This window comes from Amblyraja radiata, chromosome 30 (assembly GCF_010909765.2).
Source record: "Amblyraja radiata isolate CabotCenter1 chromosome 30, sAmbRad1.1.pri, whole genome shotgun sequence".
Lineage (NCBI taxonomy): Eukaryota > Metazoa > Chordata > Chondrichthyes > Rajiformes > Rajidae > Amblyraja > Amblyraja radiata.
The window spans coordinates 23,153,610-23,169,920 of NC_045985.1; the positions used below are offsets into that span (position 1 = coordinate 23,153,610).

Genomic DNA, 16,311 nt, shown 5'->3' on the forward strand with positions numbered 1-16,311 from the left:
TCAGAGCTGTCTGCCTGTCGATCCGTTCATTTTAACGCGTTAACCGCGTCCAGCAACGGAACAGAAATTACTTTAGTGAAAATATAAAGATTGAAACAATCTCCCTTCCCGCGGGTTCAGCAGCAGCCGCGGGTGGGCGGCGGGTCCTGAGCTCCGGGCTCCCCGAGTCCTAAACTCCCCCCGAGTAACAACGTGACACAAGCGGTGTTGATGCGGAATTCAACAGCGGCGTAAAGACGAGTTTGGGGATAGGTGCAGATAGAAGGGCAGAATAACATCGGAAGTGGTCAAGATCTTACTTTTGATATAGATATAAACCAAAATGTATCTACAAATAAGATCCGACATAATATTTATTGCGGATAGATGGATAGAGGTGTTTTAGAAATTGGTATATATGAGGGAGGTTGAATTGAGTTACGCGAAGTGCGTGTAGGACGGTGTTAGTGTGCGGAGATTGTTGGTCGGCGTAGTGGACGTTGGTGGACCGAGCGGCTCGTTTCCACTCGTCAAATTAAACAAATTGCGAGCAATTTCGCAAAGTGCAAAGTGAGTAACTCAGCTGGTTTCCCCCAAGAATGATACACAAAGCGTTGAGTTACTCCAGCACTTTGTATCCACAAGTACATCCACTTCCTCCCGAATGAGGAAGTTCAAACAGGCTGCCACCTGGCGTCACCTCGTCCGTTACTCAATTCTCCCAACACATTGCACAACACCGTATCATGCAAACTATTTGTGCGTATCCTTCATTCATTGTTCTATATCTCTCTACATCACCGTCTATATCTCTCGTTTCCCTCTCCCCCCGACTCTCAGTCTGAAGAAGGATATCCACCCGAAACCCCACCCACTCCTTCTCTCCAGAGATGCTGCCTGACCCGCTGAGTTACTCCAGCACTTTGTGTCTATCCCTCGAAACCTTTCCTTTGTGAGGGGGGGGGGGGGGGGGGGGGAGCGGGGGGGGGGAATGGCTGAGGGGTGGGAAGGGAGGAGGGTGGGGAAGCGGAGGTGGGGGGAAAGGGAGGTGAGAAAGGAGGGGAGGGAGAAGAGGAGAGGTTTAGGGGAGGGGGACAAGATGGGATACATCGATAAATAGACAATAGGTGCAGGAGGAGGCCATTCGGCCCTTCGAGCCAGGACCGCCATTCAATGTGATCATGGCTGATTATCCACAATCAGTTTCCTGTTCCTGCCTTCTCCCCATATCCCTTGATTCCACCAGCACTAAGAGCTCTATCTAACTCTCTTGTGAACGCATCCAGTGAATTGGCCTCCACTGCCGCCTGAGGCAGAGAATTCCACAAATCGGTCACGGTGGCGCAGCGGTAGAGTTGCTGCCTTACAGCGAATGCAGCGCCGGAGACCCGGGTTCGATCCCGACTACGGGCGCTGTCTGTACGGAGTTTGCACGTTCCCCCCCTGACCGGCGTGGGTTTTCTCCGGGATCTTCGGTTTCCTCCCACACTCCACAGACGTGCAGTTTTGTAGGTTAATTGGCTTAGTGAATGTACAAATTGTCCCTAGTGGGTGTAGGATGGTGTTAGTCTACGGTGATCGCTGGTCGGTGTGGATCCGGTGGGCCGAAGGGCCTGTTTCCGTGCTGTATCTCTAAACTAAACGATACTGCCTGTCCCACTGAGTTACTCCAGCATTTTGTGTGTGTGTGTATCTGCGGTTTAAACCAGCATCTGCGGTTCCTTCCTGCATAAGATGAATGTGTTGAACGCTGGGCGCTGGTGTGTACACGTGAATACTTCTGTGAATGAAGTTTTATTTTACAACGTGTTCTCTGCTCTCTGGGCTGGCGTTGGCAACGTGCACTGAGACAGACTTCTCTTCATCCACCTTTTATTAAGAAAATGCAAAAACACACAGAAACAGCGGCCGCCTCTGTCAGTGGTGAATCTTCGCCGGTCCCAGGATCACGCGTGGTCGGGAGGGTGGGACAGTTCCCGCTGCCCAGCCCAACTTGGGGACTGGACCCAGTGACCCCCCACCCCCAACAATCCTCCCCGTGACCTGGGTAGGGGGCAGGGGAGGATCCAGGTGGCATCTTTGGGGAACATGGACAGGGCACAGAGTGCCGGAGTAACTCAGCGGGAGAGGCAGGTCTGAAGAAGGGTCTCGACCCGAAACGTCACCCATTCCTTCTCTCCAGAGATGCTGCCCGTCCCGCTGTGTTACTACAACTTTTTGTGGCTATCTTTGTGGAATATGGGTGGGAGATGGAGACAAAGTGCCGGAGTAACTCAGCGGGTCAGGCAGCATCTCTGGGGAACATGGAGAGGACACAGAGTGCTGGAGTAACTCAGCGGGTCAGGCAACCTTAACGCGTGTCAAGGGTTATGGGGAGAAGGCAGGAAAATGGGATTAGGAAGCAGAGATCAGCCATGATTGAATGGTGGAGTGGACTCGACGGGCCGAATGACCAATTCTCCTCCTATAACTTGTGAACGTCTCTGAAGAGAAAGGAACAGCTGACGGTTTGGGTCGAGATCCTTCTTCTGACTGAATGTGCGGGAGGGGGAGACAAAGCTGGGAGGGTTACTCCAGTCTGGGCTTTGGGGGGGGTGGGGGCAGGAATGGGGGAGAGGGGAGGAGGCGTGAATGTGGGGAGATTCACCGGGTGGTCAGTTGTGTTTCTGCCGTTTCCAGAAGCGTTTGACGTCGGGGTGGCCAGTGGGGGTGACCACCATCAGCCGATTGGGGGGATTCTCCCACACCAGCACCCCCAGGTCCCGCGCATAGTCACGCAGCAACTCAAAGTCCACCTGCGACAGGAACTGGTTATACAGCACACATGTGGGGGGAAGGAGAAGTGGGTGGTGGAGAGAAGTGGGTGGGTGGAAGTAAGGAGGGGTACAATGAGAAGGGGGAGATCACCCTAAACTCGACCGTGAGATCTCGAGGCTGCTTTTTCCCTGTCCCTTCTCTCCCCATCCCCATCTCATCACCACTCCCTCTCACCACCCGTCTCCCCTCCCGACTCCCGTCTCCCAACCCTTCCCCCCCCCCTTCTCCCACCCACAGTCCCCTCCCTCTCCCCGTCCCCCCCAACCTCTCCCCGGTGCAGCCACCACACGGTGGACTTGCCTTGGGTGAACTGTAGCCGGTCACGTTCGAGTTCCCAGAGCCGCTCCTGGTCGGTGATGGTGGGAGGCAGCACCGGGGTCTGTGGGAGACAATTGTCGTAGGGCATCCGCCTTGGCCTACGCAATCTCACGGTTACAAACGTTTTTACTCCCCTTCCCATTCCCATACTGACATTTCTGCCCTGGGCCTCCTCCACTGTCAGAGTGAGGCCACATGCAAATTTGAGGAACGGCACCTCATATTTCGCTTGGGCAGCTTGCAACCCAGCGGTATTCATATTGATGTCTCTAAATTCAAGTAACCCTTTCATTCCCTCTCCCTCCTTCTCCCCCTGCCCACCATAGGCATCCCGCTAGTTTTACTATTCGTGTCCCATAATCATCATCTCTTCCACAGTCAACAATGGATCATTGTGGGCTCCATTTTTCCTTGGACATCGGGACATTGACCACAAACGCACTGACTCCAACAGCTACCCAGTCTGTGCCTCCTCCAGCCCAGCCTCCTGTGAGGATGACATCCCCTTCTCTCAGTTTTCAAAAGGGAACTGCAGATGCTGGAATATCGAAGGTACACAAAATTGCTGGGGAAACTCAGCGGGTGCAGCAGCATCTATGGAGCGAAGGAAATAGGCGACGTTTCGGGCCGAGACCTTCTCTCAGTTCCTCCGTCTCCGCCGCATCAGTGCTCCAGATGAGGTGTGTAGGAAGGAAATGTAGATGCTGGTTTAAACCGGGGATGGACACAAAAAGCTGGAGTAACTCAGTGGAACAGGCAGCATCCCTGGAGAGAAGGAATGGGTGACGTTTCAGGTCGAGACCTTTCTTCAGAGTGGTTCAGGATCACAGAGGGGGAACAGTGAGAGGTCTTCTACTCCAAGACATCGGAGGTGTCCTCTTTCTTCAGGAAACAGGGCTTCAACTCTACTGCTATTGATGGTGCCCTCACTTGTATCTCCACCACTATCCGCACATCAGATCTCACCTCCCTCCCCTCCAGAGAGAATAAGCGTAGAGATCCCTGGTCTTCATCTTTCACCCCATCATCCCATCCCCAGGCGCTTTCCCCTACAACCCACCAGAGGAGGCGCCACTCTGTCCCTACACCTCGACCCTCACCACCAATCAGGAACACAAACAGCCCTTTCATGGGAGGCAGAGATTCACTTGCATCTCCTCCTTCCTCGTCTATGGCACTCGGTTCTCTCGATGTGGCCTCCTCTACATCTAAACGCCTCTACTTCCTCAGAAGATCGAGGAAGTTTGGCATGACTCAAACTTTGAAGAATTACGAGTGCGCTGTGCCAGAGTGAATGAATTGGTGTTGATGTTGATCGGACGAGGACAGTATAGGCCTTACTGAGGATGTGTAAATGGGAGCTGGAAATGAATTTGGAAAAAATAATCCAAGAGAGGAAAATAACGTTGAATTCACTGAATTTATCGCAACTTTGTCGGCGCCAGAAACGTGGCGACTCTCTCTGTACTGCCTGGGTGAGGTCTGTATTTTACCGGCTTACATGGAAAAACAAAGAATCTCACTGTCCCTTGATACATGTGACAACAGGGAGGTTGCAAGTAAGATCACTGGGTCATAGGGCTTGACGCACAGAGCCGCTCAATCCATCTGGAGGACATCCGTAACTTCCGGTATATGTTATTAATGCAAGAAACGCGTACTTTCCTACCTGTTAAAAACCGCCAAAATGTTGAAATTTTGCGCTCAAAAAAATTGTGGAAGTCGGGGTAAGTATGAGAGACATGTACCCAACTTCACAATTCCAAACGTGAAGCGAAATGAAGGTAAAGAGAAGCGCGAGCTGAAGGGACAACAATAGCTAAAGTGCTTGGTAAACATTGGCCGTGCAGATATCAGAATTGAAAACATTGGGAATTATCGCGTTTGCTCACTGCATTTCATCAACAGTATGGCATCATTTGTGTTTTCTCTTGATTCCTTTGGCATCTAAAAAGTCTCAGAAGTGATAAATCTGGCTGTAAATTTTTCTTCTGATGCGTTTTCATTTTGTATGTAAAAACCCACTTGAGAACCATGGACGATTTAAAACATTTACAGCCAGATTTATCACTTATGAAACTTTTTAGATGCCGAAGGAATCAAGAAAAAACACAAATAATGCCTTAGTTGATGAAATGCAGTGAGCAAACGGCCAATGTTCAGATCCGACTCAGATTCAGATTCAACTTTATTGTCATTGTGCAGTGTACAGTACAGAGACAACGAAATGCAGTTAGCATCTCCCTAGAATAACGACATAAATATGAGCAATAAATAAATATATTTACGTGCATACAGTCATAGTATTTTTTTCCTGGTGGGAGGAGTGTCGGGGGGGGGGGGGGGAGGGGTGATTGGCAATCACCGAGGTCCAGTGTTGAGCAGTGTGACAGCCGCAGGGAAGAAGCTGTTCCTGGACCTGCTGGTCCGGCAACGGAGAGACCTGTAGCGCCTCCCGGATGGTAGGAGGGTAAACAGTCTGTGGTTGGGGTGAGAGCAGTCCTTGGCGAAGCTGAGCGCCCTTCGCAGACAACGCTTGCTTTGGACAGACCCAATGGAAGGGAGTGAGGAACCGGTGATGCGTTGGGCAATTTTCACCACCCTCTGCAGTGCTTTCCGGCCGGGGACAGAGTAATTGCCATACCATACTGTGATAGAGTTGGTAAGGATGCTCTCGATGGTGCAGCGGTAGAAGTTCACCAGAATCTGAGGAGACAGATGGACCTTCTTCAGTCTCCTCAGGAAGAAGAACGCTGGTGAGCCTTCTTGACCAGAGTTGAGGTATTGTGGGTCCAAGAGAGGTCATCGGAGATGTTGACCCCCAGGACCCTGAAGCTGGAAACACGTTCCACCTCCGTCCCGTTAATGTGGATGGGTGTGGGGGTTCGCTAAGCACTTTGGCTGTTGTTGTCCCTTCAGCTCTCGCTTCTATCTACCGTCATTTCTCCTCACTTTTGGAATTCTGAAGTAGGCTAAATGTCTCCACGCTTATCCCGATTTCCATAATTATTTACAGCGCAAAAATTGACAATTTCAGCGGGTTTTAACGGGCCGCTACGCTGGAAACAATGGTAAGCGCCTACCTGCAGTTCATCGCGTGTAATCCATTTGGAGTAGCGTAGCAACAGTACGGGTCATGGGTCGTGACCCGACTGCCGTGAAACCTCCCTATAGCGTCCCTGTGTCCCAAAGATCCTATAGCGGCCCTGTGTCCCAAAGATCCTATAAGATCTTTGCTGTGTCCTGGGCATCCTCCATGGCCAGAGTGAGCAACATCGGAAATTGGAGGAACAGCACCTCATATTCCGCTTGGGGAGTCTGCATCCTGGTGGTGTAAACATTGAATTCTCACAATATTGTTAACCCTTGCTGTCTCCTCCCTTTCCTATCTCCTCCTCCTCCTTTTTCCTTTCTTCTCCCCGCCCCCCATCAGTCTGAAGAAGGGTTTCGGCCTGAAACGTTGCCCATTTCCTTCGCTGCATAGATGCTGCTGCACCCGCTGAGTTTCTCCAGCATTAAGTCCACCTTCGATTTTCCAGCATCTGCAGTTCCTTCTTAAACAAGTTACATTCACTGCCCGGGACGGCAGCGAGCGCAGTGGACACTCGCGGTACTGCAGGGGTTCTGCAACTACACGTGGAGTGAAAACATTTAAAACCAGAAAGCAAAGAAAGTGCGGGAGTTAATAAAACGACTGCGAAACGCCCGGCCGGGAGTTGGACCGAGGAGGTAGTTTGTCCCATCTGCAAAGATTTCTTCACCGATCCGGTGGCGCTGGACTGCGGACACAACTTCTGCCGCTCCTGCATCACACAGAGTTGGGACAGGGAGGGGAGAAACTCCTGCCCGGAATGTAGAGAGGAATCTGCAAACCGCACCCTCAGGGTGAATCGGGCCTTGGTTAGACTGTCTGAGAAAGCTCGAACACTGAGCATGAATCTCAAAGCGAAGAAAAGCAAACTTCAGTGCGAGAAACATCAGGAAGAACTGAAACTGTTTTGCAAAACTGACAAGAAACTGATTTGTTTGATTTGTGCAACTGGGCAGCAGCACAGATCTCACAGCTTAATGCTGATAGAAGTTGAATTCTACAAGGTAAAACCAAATCACTTTTGATCACATCATTGTCTAATCTTTTCTTCATTGTCTGACATGTTTTATTATCTGATCTGAAACCCAACCCCAGGAACAGGTGAAATCTTCTTTCGAATCTCTCACAGAAAAGAAATCAGAGATCCAGAAAATTGAGCAGGAACAGAAAGAGCATTTCTGGAGTTCAGGTGAGGCTTTGTACTATCGATTTAATGTTTTTGAGTAGATTTCAACCCTGTGATGTGTGCAATAATTTACACCTCTATAAAGCTCAGTAGTCGAGAGCCAGAACTGTTGGCGGAGGTTGCGCAGCCAAGGTCTATACTCGAGTGATATAATATATTGATTCTCATCTTTCATCTGGCAGGAAGAGTCACACAACCTTCAGTCACAGATCACATCCCAGTTTGCTGACCTGCACCAGATTCTCACTGATAAAGAGCAGCGTTTACACGGTGATGTCCGGGAAGAAGAGGAGAAGATTTTTAAAATCAATGGAGAAAAATCTTCAAGGGATACAAGATAATTTAAAATCAATTCAGGAGGAACTCTCAAAGCTACAGGAACAGACAGACCACAAGAACGGCGTGATATTTCTGAAGGTGAGGGGGTTACACTACAGTTTGGTGAAGTGAAAGAGTACAGTCACAAAACATCTACTCGCCACATGTGACAATAATACCCCAAATCCCAGGAATCCTCTTGTATTTATCCCACCAACTTAAATTTATCTGCAATAACCAGGCCTCCCTGTGAGTTCCAGTTTCTGTTTACTGCATTTCCTGTGGAATTTGTTAAAGTCCATCATACATTTCAGGTTTTATTTTTCTCCTCCCCACAAGTAGTGATAATATTTCCAATCCCCATCCATTATATCCGCCGCTGACCTTAAAATGTTCCATCCCATTATCTCTGACATCTTCTCCAGACTTACTCGTAAGTTGCGTACTCGCAGTTATTTTCAACGACATTCCTAATGCTTTCCCCCGTGTTCGATGTCTCTACGACAATATCCAAGTTCTGTCTGTGTGACAGCGGCAAAGAGTTGGGAAATGGGAATTATCAGAGGGTTTTTTTGGCAGCAATTTGGTGAAATACCCGTCGTCGGGATCATGACGATCCATCTCAGTCTATTGAGATTTGTGTTTTATTTATTTCAGGAGGAAGCTGGTCGCAAGAGGAGGTAGGACATGCTTTTGACTGAAACAATGTATGTTTTTATAGTACAGCTCAAAAAAACATCTAATGCCCAGTTTCTAATCAGCTGTTAAATATTTGCAGGGTTAGTGATGAAACCAAACCAATGTTGGTGGTATATGGGGCTTTTCTCATTGAAAAGTATGATTGCAACTTACACTACAAAATAGAATTGAGCGAAGCATCTGATATCAAACAAGGTAAAACTAATACCTTTTCCATTGTTCTTTTTTAAAACATCTTTATGCAATACTTATATGTGAAGATTAATGGTATTAATGGACTCTGGGGAAGTATCACAGAACCAGAGAGTGAAGTTTGTTTGCACTTGAACAAATCCTGGAGAATAGGTTTGCTGTGCTGGGTGAAATTGCGTAGACTAGGCCTGCGTACTTGAGAGTTCAGGTGTATTAGAGGAGATCTCAGTGAAACACACATAGTACTTACAGGGCTCAGTGGGCTGGATGCAGGGAAGATGTTTCCCCTGTCTGAGGGGGCTTGGAGCCAGCGGAAACCCTCTCAGAATGTGAGCTGCTCCATTTAGGACAGAGACAAGGAGACATTACTGCATGCTGAGACTAGGCAACCTTTAGAATTCACTGCACTGTTGGCTGTGCATAATCAGTCATTCAATGCTCTTGGAGCCAGAGAGCCATGGTTGTACATTACAGAATCAGGCCCTTCAGCCCATCACGTCCATGTCCACCTTTTTTCCTAGCCACATAAATCCTATTTGCCCACATTAGAGCCGTATTATTCTACACCTCGTTTGCTAAATCGCAATGTCTCTTAGATGTACTGGTTACATCTGATTCCACCACATCCTCTGGCAAAATATTCCAGGTATTAACTTTTTGTGCGTCCTCCAGTATTGATATTCCTGCATGACAGTAAGGTTTCGATGATCTAGCCTATATCCTGCTGCAGACTTTGACAGACTTTCTTGCTATTCACAACATTACCCGTTCTCCACAATCTTAGTAGTCACACCTCCTACATTCACATCCAAGCCATGAAAACATAAAATAAACAGCAATGGTTGCAGCACCGATCTCTGCTGCACTCCAGCAGTCACAGACCCTCCAGGCAGAAAAATCATCCTTCAACCTCCACCTTCTTCTTCCAACCACTAAACCAATTGTGGGTCCATTTTACCAACTTGTCTTTGATCCCACCTGCCTTTGCTTTCTGGACCAGCCTTGCATGCAAAACATTGTCAAGTCCCTCAGTGAAGTTCATATATTGCTTCACAATGAGATTATAGTGTTCTTGGTTGTACAGACGCATCAAACCACCCTACACTAAAGAAAGCAAGTAAATAGCAGTAGATTGCCTCCCCTGTCCAGTCCCCTCCCGTTCAGTATGATCACGGCAACTCCACCACACATCTGTCTTCACTAAGGAGGACACAAACAATCTCCCTGATATAGTAGTGGCCATAGGATCTGGGGTGACAGAGGAACTGAAGGAAGTCCTCATTAGGCAGGAAATGGTGTTGGATAGACAGATGGGACTGAAGGCTGATAAATCCCCAGGGCCTGATGGTCTGAATCCCAGGGTACTTAAGGAAGTGACTCTAGAAATCGTGGATGCATTGGTGATAATTTTCCAATGTTCTATAGATTCAGGATCAGTTCCTGCGGATTGGAGGGTAGCTAATGTTATCCCACTTCTTAAGAAAGGCGGGAGAGAGAAAACAGGGAATTATAGACGTTAGCCTGATATCGGTGGTGGGGAAGATGCTGGAGTCAATTATAAAAGATGAGATAGCTGAACATTTGGATAGCAGTAACAGGATCAGTCCGAGTCAGTATGGATTTACGAAGGGGAAATCATGCTTGACTAATCTTCTGGAATATTTTGAAGATGTAACTAGGAAAATGGACAAGGGAGAGCCAGTGGATGTAGTGTACCTGGACTTCCAGAAAGCATTTGATAAGGTCGCACATAGGAGATTAGTGGGCAAAATTAGGGCACATGGTATTGGGGGTAGAGTGCTGACATGGATAGAGAAGTGGTTGGCAGAAAGGAACAATGTACATCAATGACTTGGATGAAAGGATTCAAAATAACATTAGCAACTTTGCAGATGACACAAAGCTGGGTGGCAGTGTGAACTGTGAGGAGGATGCTATGAGAATTCAGGGTGACTTGGACAGGTTGGGGGAGTGGGCAGATGCATGGCTGATGAAGTTCAATGCGGATAAATGTGAGGTTATCAACTTTGGTAGCAAAAACAGGAAGGCAGATTACTATCTAAATGGCGTCAAGTTGGGAAAAGGGGAAGTACAACGGGATCTGGGGGTCCTTGTACATCAGTCTATGAAAGTAAGCATGCAGGTACAGCAGGCAGTGAAGAAAGCGAATGGCTTGTTGGCCTTTATAACAAAAGGAATCGAATATAGGAGCAAAGAGGTCCTTCTGCAGTTGTACAGGGCCCTAGTGAGACCACAACTAGAGTATTGTGTGCAGTTTTGGTCCCCTAATTTGAGGAAGGACATTCTTGCTATTGAGGGAGTGCAGCGTAGGTTTACAAGGTTAATTCCCGGGATGGTGGGGCTGTCATATGCTGAGAGAATGGAGCAGCTGGGTTGTACACTCTGGAGTTTAGATGGATGAGAAGGGATCTCATTGAAACGTATAAGATTGTTAAGGGCTTGGACACGCTAGAGGCAGGAAACATGTTCCCGATGTTGGGGGGGGGGGGGGGGGTCCAGAACCAGAGGCCACAGTTTAAGAATAAGGAGTAAGGCATTTAGAACGGAGATGAGGAAACACTTTATCTCTTAGAGAGTGGTGAGTCTGTGGAATGTTCTGCCTCGGAGGGCGGTGGAGGCAGGTTCACTGGCTAGATAGGGCTCTTAAAAATAGCGGAGTCGGTGGATATTGGGAGAAGGCAGGAACGGGGTACTGTTTGGGGATGATCAGCCATGATCACATTGAATGGCGGTGCTGGCTCAAAGGGCCGAATGGCCTACTCCTACGCCTATTGTCTATCTCTACATCCTCATTAACCATCTGTATTTACCACTCACACCAGTCTCCTCATCTGCCAATCTGCCTCTCCCTCCACAGCAACTGGCAAGATATTGGAATACCCGCTTCATTTCTCCATTTTCACCCGCAATGTCCCGTTCATCCTGACTTTCCGCGTTTGTTCTCCCCGTCCGCATGCCTCGCCCCCTCCCCTTCCCGATAACTCGCAGAATTTCCGCTCTCCTGCCCGCATGAGAAACTCCGGGGAAAATGTGTGTGTCCATCCGATGTTGTTGTGGGTGAAGGGTTCAGTTGTCCGCCCGTCTGTGCCTGAGGCCGAGCGGCTTCTTCCGGGACCGCACTGCCCGAGTCTCCCCCCCCCCCCCCTCCCGACCCCTGGGGACTCTGACTCTCTTCTTCTCCCCCCAGTCTCCGTCACCCTGGATGTGGAAACAGCGCATCCGGAGCTCGAAGTGTTTGAGGATCGGAAGAGGGTGAGACGGATCCGGACCCAGAGGTGTCTCCCTGACACTGGGAAGAGGTTTACATCCAGTCCGTGTGTGCTGGGATCGGAAGGATTCACATCGGGGAGACATTATTGGGAGGTGGAGGTGGCGGGGAATCGGTACTGGAGTCTGGGAGTCGCCACAGAGTCTGTGGAGAGGAAGAGAGGGGTCAAACTGACCCCGGAGACTGGGGTCTGGAGCATCGGGCGGCAGGTTGACATGTTTGTTACATTCACCTCCCCTCCATCCCCTCTCCCCGCCCGTCTCATCCCCGGGAGGCTGGGAGTTTATGTCAGTTACGAGTCTGGGACGGTTTCATTTTGTGACGCGGACACCAAGTCCCATCTCCACACCTTCAATAAGATTAAATTCACGGAGAAACTTTATCCTTTCTTTGCAACTTGGCATAATAACTGGCTGAGAATCTGCTGGAGTCAGGAGCGGGGCTCGGGGGCTGTGGGGCAGAAACCCGGTGGACAACAAGTCGGTGAAGAACGGATCCCATTTCTTCCCTAAATTACGTGTCGTGAAAACCCCAGTAAACGTGGAAATAAAACCAGAGGGAATGTAAATGTGGGAAAAGTAAAATAAACAGCAACTGAAATCAGAGCTGTCTGTCGATCCGTTCATTTTAACCCGTTAACTGCATCTGTCAACGGAACAGAAATACTTTTGTGAAAACATAGAGATTGAAACAATCGCCCTTCCCGCGGGTTCAGCAGCAGCTGCGGGTCCTGAGCTCCGGGCTCACCCGGGCCCTAAAGTCCGTAGATTCAGAGATTTTAAGTGTGTTTGCAACATTTGCTCTCCACACAACAGATTTGTTTTCTTCGGAACGGAGCTTTGGAAGAATGGGTTCAAACCGAATTCCCGGTTCCAGGTGGGAACCTGTTGTGCTCAGGCTCTGCCTGTCTCTGTAGGATACGCATATCATTCCTTGTTTCAGTCGCCACCTCTCTCCCAGGTCCATCATGTCTGAATCGCTGCTGCTTCCTGCTCTCGTTCGCCACTTTACCGCTTCATCTCCCTCACTGCCAGTTTCCAACCAGCTCTCATGTTCCTCTGCTCGAGCCCCGACTCTTCCCTTCGCTTTCTCGCCGTCTCTATCTCTGTCAGAGAAAACAAGAGTGAACAAAGTCCATTCCAAGCCCGCGGACACCATCGGCTACCTCGTCTAACCTCGACCCCTTTTCATGCATCAGAAATGCAATATTCCCCACAAGATCGAGTGAGTACAACAACAACACGCTTACATTTACAAAATAACCTTGCGTCTCTTTTAGGAGACCCCACAGTGCTTTACATGCGTAATGCCCCTGTCCCACTTAGGAAACCTGAACGGAAACCTCTGGCGACTTTGCGCCCCATCCAACGTTTCCGTGCGGTTCCCGGAGGTTGCAGGTGGTTGCCCGAGTTTGCAGGTAGGGAGACTGAAAAAAACCTCCGGGAACCGCACGGAAACCTTGGGTGGGGCGCAAAGTCTCCAGAGGTTTCCGTTCAGGTTTCCTAAGTGGGACAGGGGCATAAGTCTCTTTGAAGAGCAGCCATGAATGGCAACTGAAAAGCAGGAGTCAATTTGTAGACAGGAACACACAAAAGGAGTTTAAAAACATGCTATACAGTGCAAAGCGATTTGGGTTTATTTCAATTGCAGCATTAGAAGCACCAAACACATTATTCAAATAAACACAATCTTTCTATTCAGTTCTTGTGAATGTTACTGGTGATGCGAATTATCCAAATTCAACATCAGGGTATTAAGTGTATGTTGTATTAATCTACAAACCTACAATTTTTGTAAGTGGTTATGAAGTTTTTAAGATGGAACTGTGCAGATGCTGGAAAATCGAAGGTACACAAAAATGCTGGAGAAACTCAGCAGGTGCAGCAGCATCTATGGAGCGAAGGAAATAGGCAACGTTTCGGGCCAAAACCCTTAGGCTAAAACCAAGTTTAAATGATCTATCACACCATGGGGGGGGGATATAAAATGACCCTATCCACTGACCTATGACCTAAAAATGAACAATTATCTGCTGCCTTGGGTCTACCAGACACCCTAAATGGATCCTTGGGCCCATCTAGGCTAGCCTAGATATTAAAGATACCAGTTAAAACCAGGTTTAGATGGCCAATTACAGCTTTGGAAATAAAAAATCACCCATTGCCTTGGTCCCACCAGACTCCCCAAATAGTCCCTTAATTGCCTAACTGGGGGGAGTGGAGGGTTTGATAGGCACAAGGCATCCACCCCCTCTCTCCCCACTTCCCCCCCCCCCCCCTCTCTCTTGTGGGATTAACATTGAAATCTAGAACGTGGCGCACACATCAGATTGATCATTTATATCCGGTTCCCATCAGCAGTGGGTGGTCACCTTGGGGGAATTTGCTCTGTGTGTTTTGTGCACCTTGTTTCACCATAGAATGACATCCCATTCTACACCATAGACAGGCCATTCGGCCCATCCTATCCAGTCAAGATGTCTGCTCCACTCATCATCCCTCCTATCCATTCTCCACACCCGGTAACAATACCCCAAATTCCAGGAGCCCTAATGTGTTTATCCCGCTTGCACTTATATTTATCTCTGCTGTTGGCTTCAGTCCCTCCAATGCAAGTGTGTTCCATGTTCTCATGACTGCATTCCTTTAGGTAATAATTGAAGACCAGTTACATTTCAGCTTTGATTCTTGGTCTCGCCTTCGATTTGAGATTTTATTTCAACCCCACCCATTTAAATCCACCGATAAACTTAAATTCCATCTTATCATTCCTGACATCTTCTCCAGATGAAGTCCCACGACCTGCCCAGTCTTTTCATTAAGTTCCATCCTCTCAGTTATGACGTAATTCTCATGAATATTCCTTGTGCTTTCCCCCATCGTTCTACATCTCTGTGACAATATCCGCTTTCTGTCTGCATGACAGTGGCGATAAGAGTTGGGAAATGGGAATTATCAGAGGGTTGTAGAAATTTGGTGAAATTCCCGCTGTCGGGATGAGGACGGTCCATCTCAGTCAATTGAGATTTGTGTTTTATTTCTTTCAGGGGGAAGCTGGTCGCAAGCGAAGGTAGGACATTGTCTGATGGAAACATTGTAAGCTTTTGAGGAACAACTCAAAACATTTCTAATGCTCAGTTTATAACCAGCTGTTAAATATTTCCAGGGTTCGTGATGAAGCCAAACGACTGTCGGTGGTAGATGAAGCCTTGCCGATTGAAAAGTTTCATTGCCCTGCTTCGTTCTACACGGCATTCAAAAAAATATCTGATAACCTCAGGTCCTACCCTGTACGACAGTTTGGTGAAGTGAAAGTGTGCAGTCACAAAATGGTGGGTGACATTTCAGAAATAAATGCTGCATTTACCAGTAATTCAGAACTGAGTAAATGTTCCCTCTGTTCCAGCTGTTGTTGTTCAGAAACTAATTGGCCTCCCGCTGAATCTATGGGATCTCAGGACTGTCTGGCTGGAATGTAGAGAGGTGTTTGTATTATGTGGAGTTTAGAACAATGACAGGTGATCCTATATCTGATCCCAAGGACCACGAATGGACAGAGGGCAGTGAATATCTGGGATTCTCCAACCAAGAGACTCTGAGAGGTTTTACATGTTGGACATATTTTAAACCAGAGGAAGATACATTTAAAAAAAACGGGGAATTGTAATCTATGAGAATGGGGCTAAGAGGAGGAGTTCAGTCCTGGGCTAGATCAGCCATGACCACATTGTGTGGATTAACATTGAAATCTAGAACGTGGCGCACACATCAGATTGATCATCTATATCCGGTTCCCATCAGCAGTGGGTGGTCACCTTGGGGGAATTTGCTCTGTTTGTTTGGCCACTTTGTTTCACCATAGAATGACATCATAGATAGGCCATTTGGCCCATCCTATCCAGTCAAGATTTCTGTTCCACTCATCATCCCTCCCATCTACTCTCCACACCTGGTAACAATAACCCAAATTACAGGAGCCCTAATGTGTTTATCCCGCTTGCATTTAAATTTATCTCTGCTGTTGGCTTCAGTCCCTCTAATGCAAGTGAGGTCCATGTTGTCATGACTGCATTCCTTTCGATAATAATTGAAGACCAGTTACATTTCAGCTTTGATTATTGGTCTCCTTTTCGATTTGAGATATTATTTCATCCCCACTAATATTAAATTTCCTCTCATCCATCCTGACATCCTCTCCAGATGAAATCCCACGACCTGCCCAGTCTTTTCATTAAGTTCCATTCCCTCAGTTATGGCGTCATTCTCATGAACGTTCCTTGTGCTTTCCCCCATCGTTCTACATCTCTGCGACAATATCCGCTTTCTGTCTGCATGACAGTGGCGATAAGAGTTGGGAAATGGGAATTTTCAGAGGGTTGTAGAAATTTGGTGAAATTCCCGCTGTCGGGATGAGGACGGTCCA

General features: G+C 48.1%; 1 protein-coding gene and 1 long non-coding RNA gene across 2 annotated transcripts; both read left to right on the top strand.

Moving 5' to 3' along the window:
- The first annotated feature begins 7,195 nt into the window (after positions 1-7,195).
- LOC116990193 lies at positions 7,196-7,598 on the top strand. Its single transcript, XR_004416462.1, has 3 exons — positions 7,196-7,209; positions 7,301-7,394; positions 7,574-7,598. It is a non-coding gene; the product is annotated as an uncharacterized LOC116990193 (long non-coding RNA).
- Positions 7,599-7,664: 66 nt separating this feature from the next.
- LOC116990039 (E3 ubiquitin-protein ligase TRIM39-like) lies at positions 7,665-13,063 on the top strand. The gene is made up of 5 exons (XM_033047564.1): positions 7,665-7,808; positions 8,367-8,389; positions 8,488-8,603; positions 11,809-12,318; positions 12,924-13,063. The coding sequence occupies exons 1-5, from the start codon at positions 7,665-7,667 to the stop codon at positions 13,061-13,063; spliced, it is 933 nt and encodes a 310-aa protein (XP_032903455.1).
- The last annotated feature ends 3,248 nt before the right edge of the window (positions 13,064-16,311 follow it).

Bases quoted from the DNA above. Each gene is read 5' to 3' on its own strand.
- LOC116990039 (XM_033047564.1), top strand. From the start codon at position 7,665: ATGTCCGGGAAGAAGAGGAGAAGATTTTTAAAATCAATGGAGAAAAAT. The intron at 7,809-8,366 runs GTGAGGGGGTTA...TATTTATTTCAG, and splicing joins ACGGCGTGATATTTCTGAAG to GAGGAAGCTGGTCGCAAGAG. The intron at 8,604-11,808 runs GTAAAACTAATA...TTCTCCCCCCAG, and splicing joins AGCATCTGATATCAAACAAG to TCTCCGTCACCCTGGATGTG.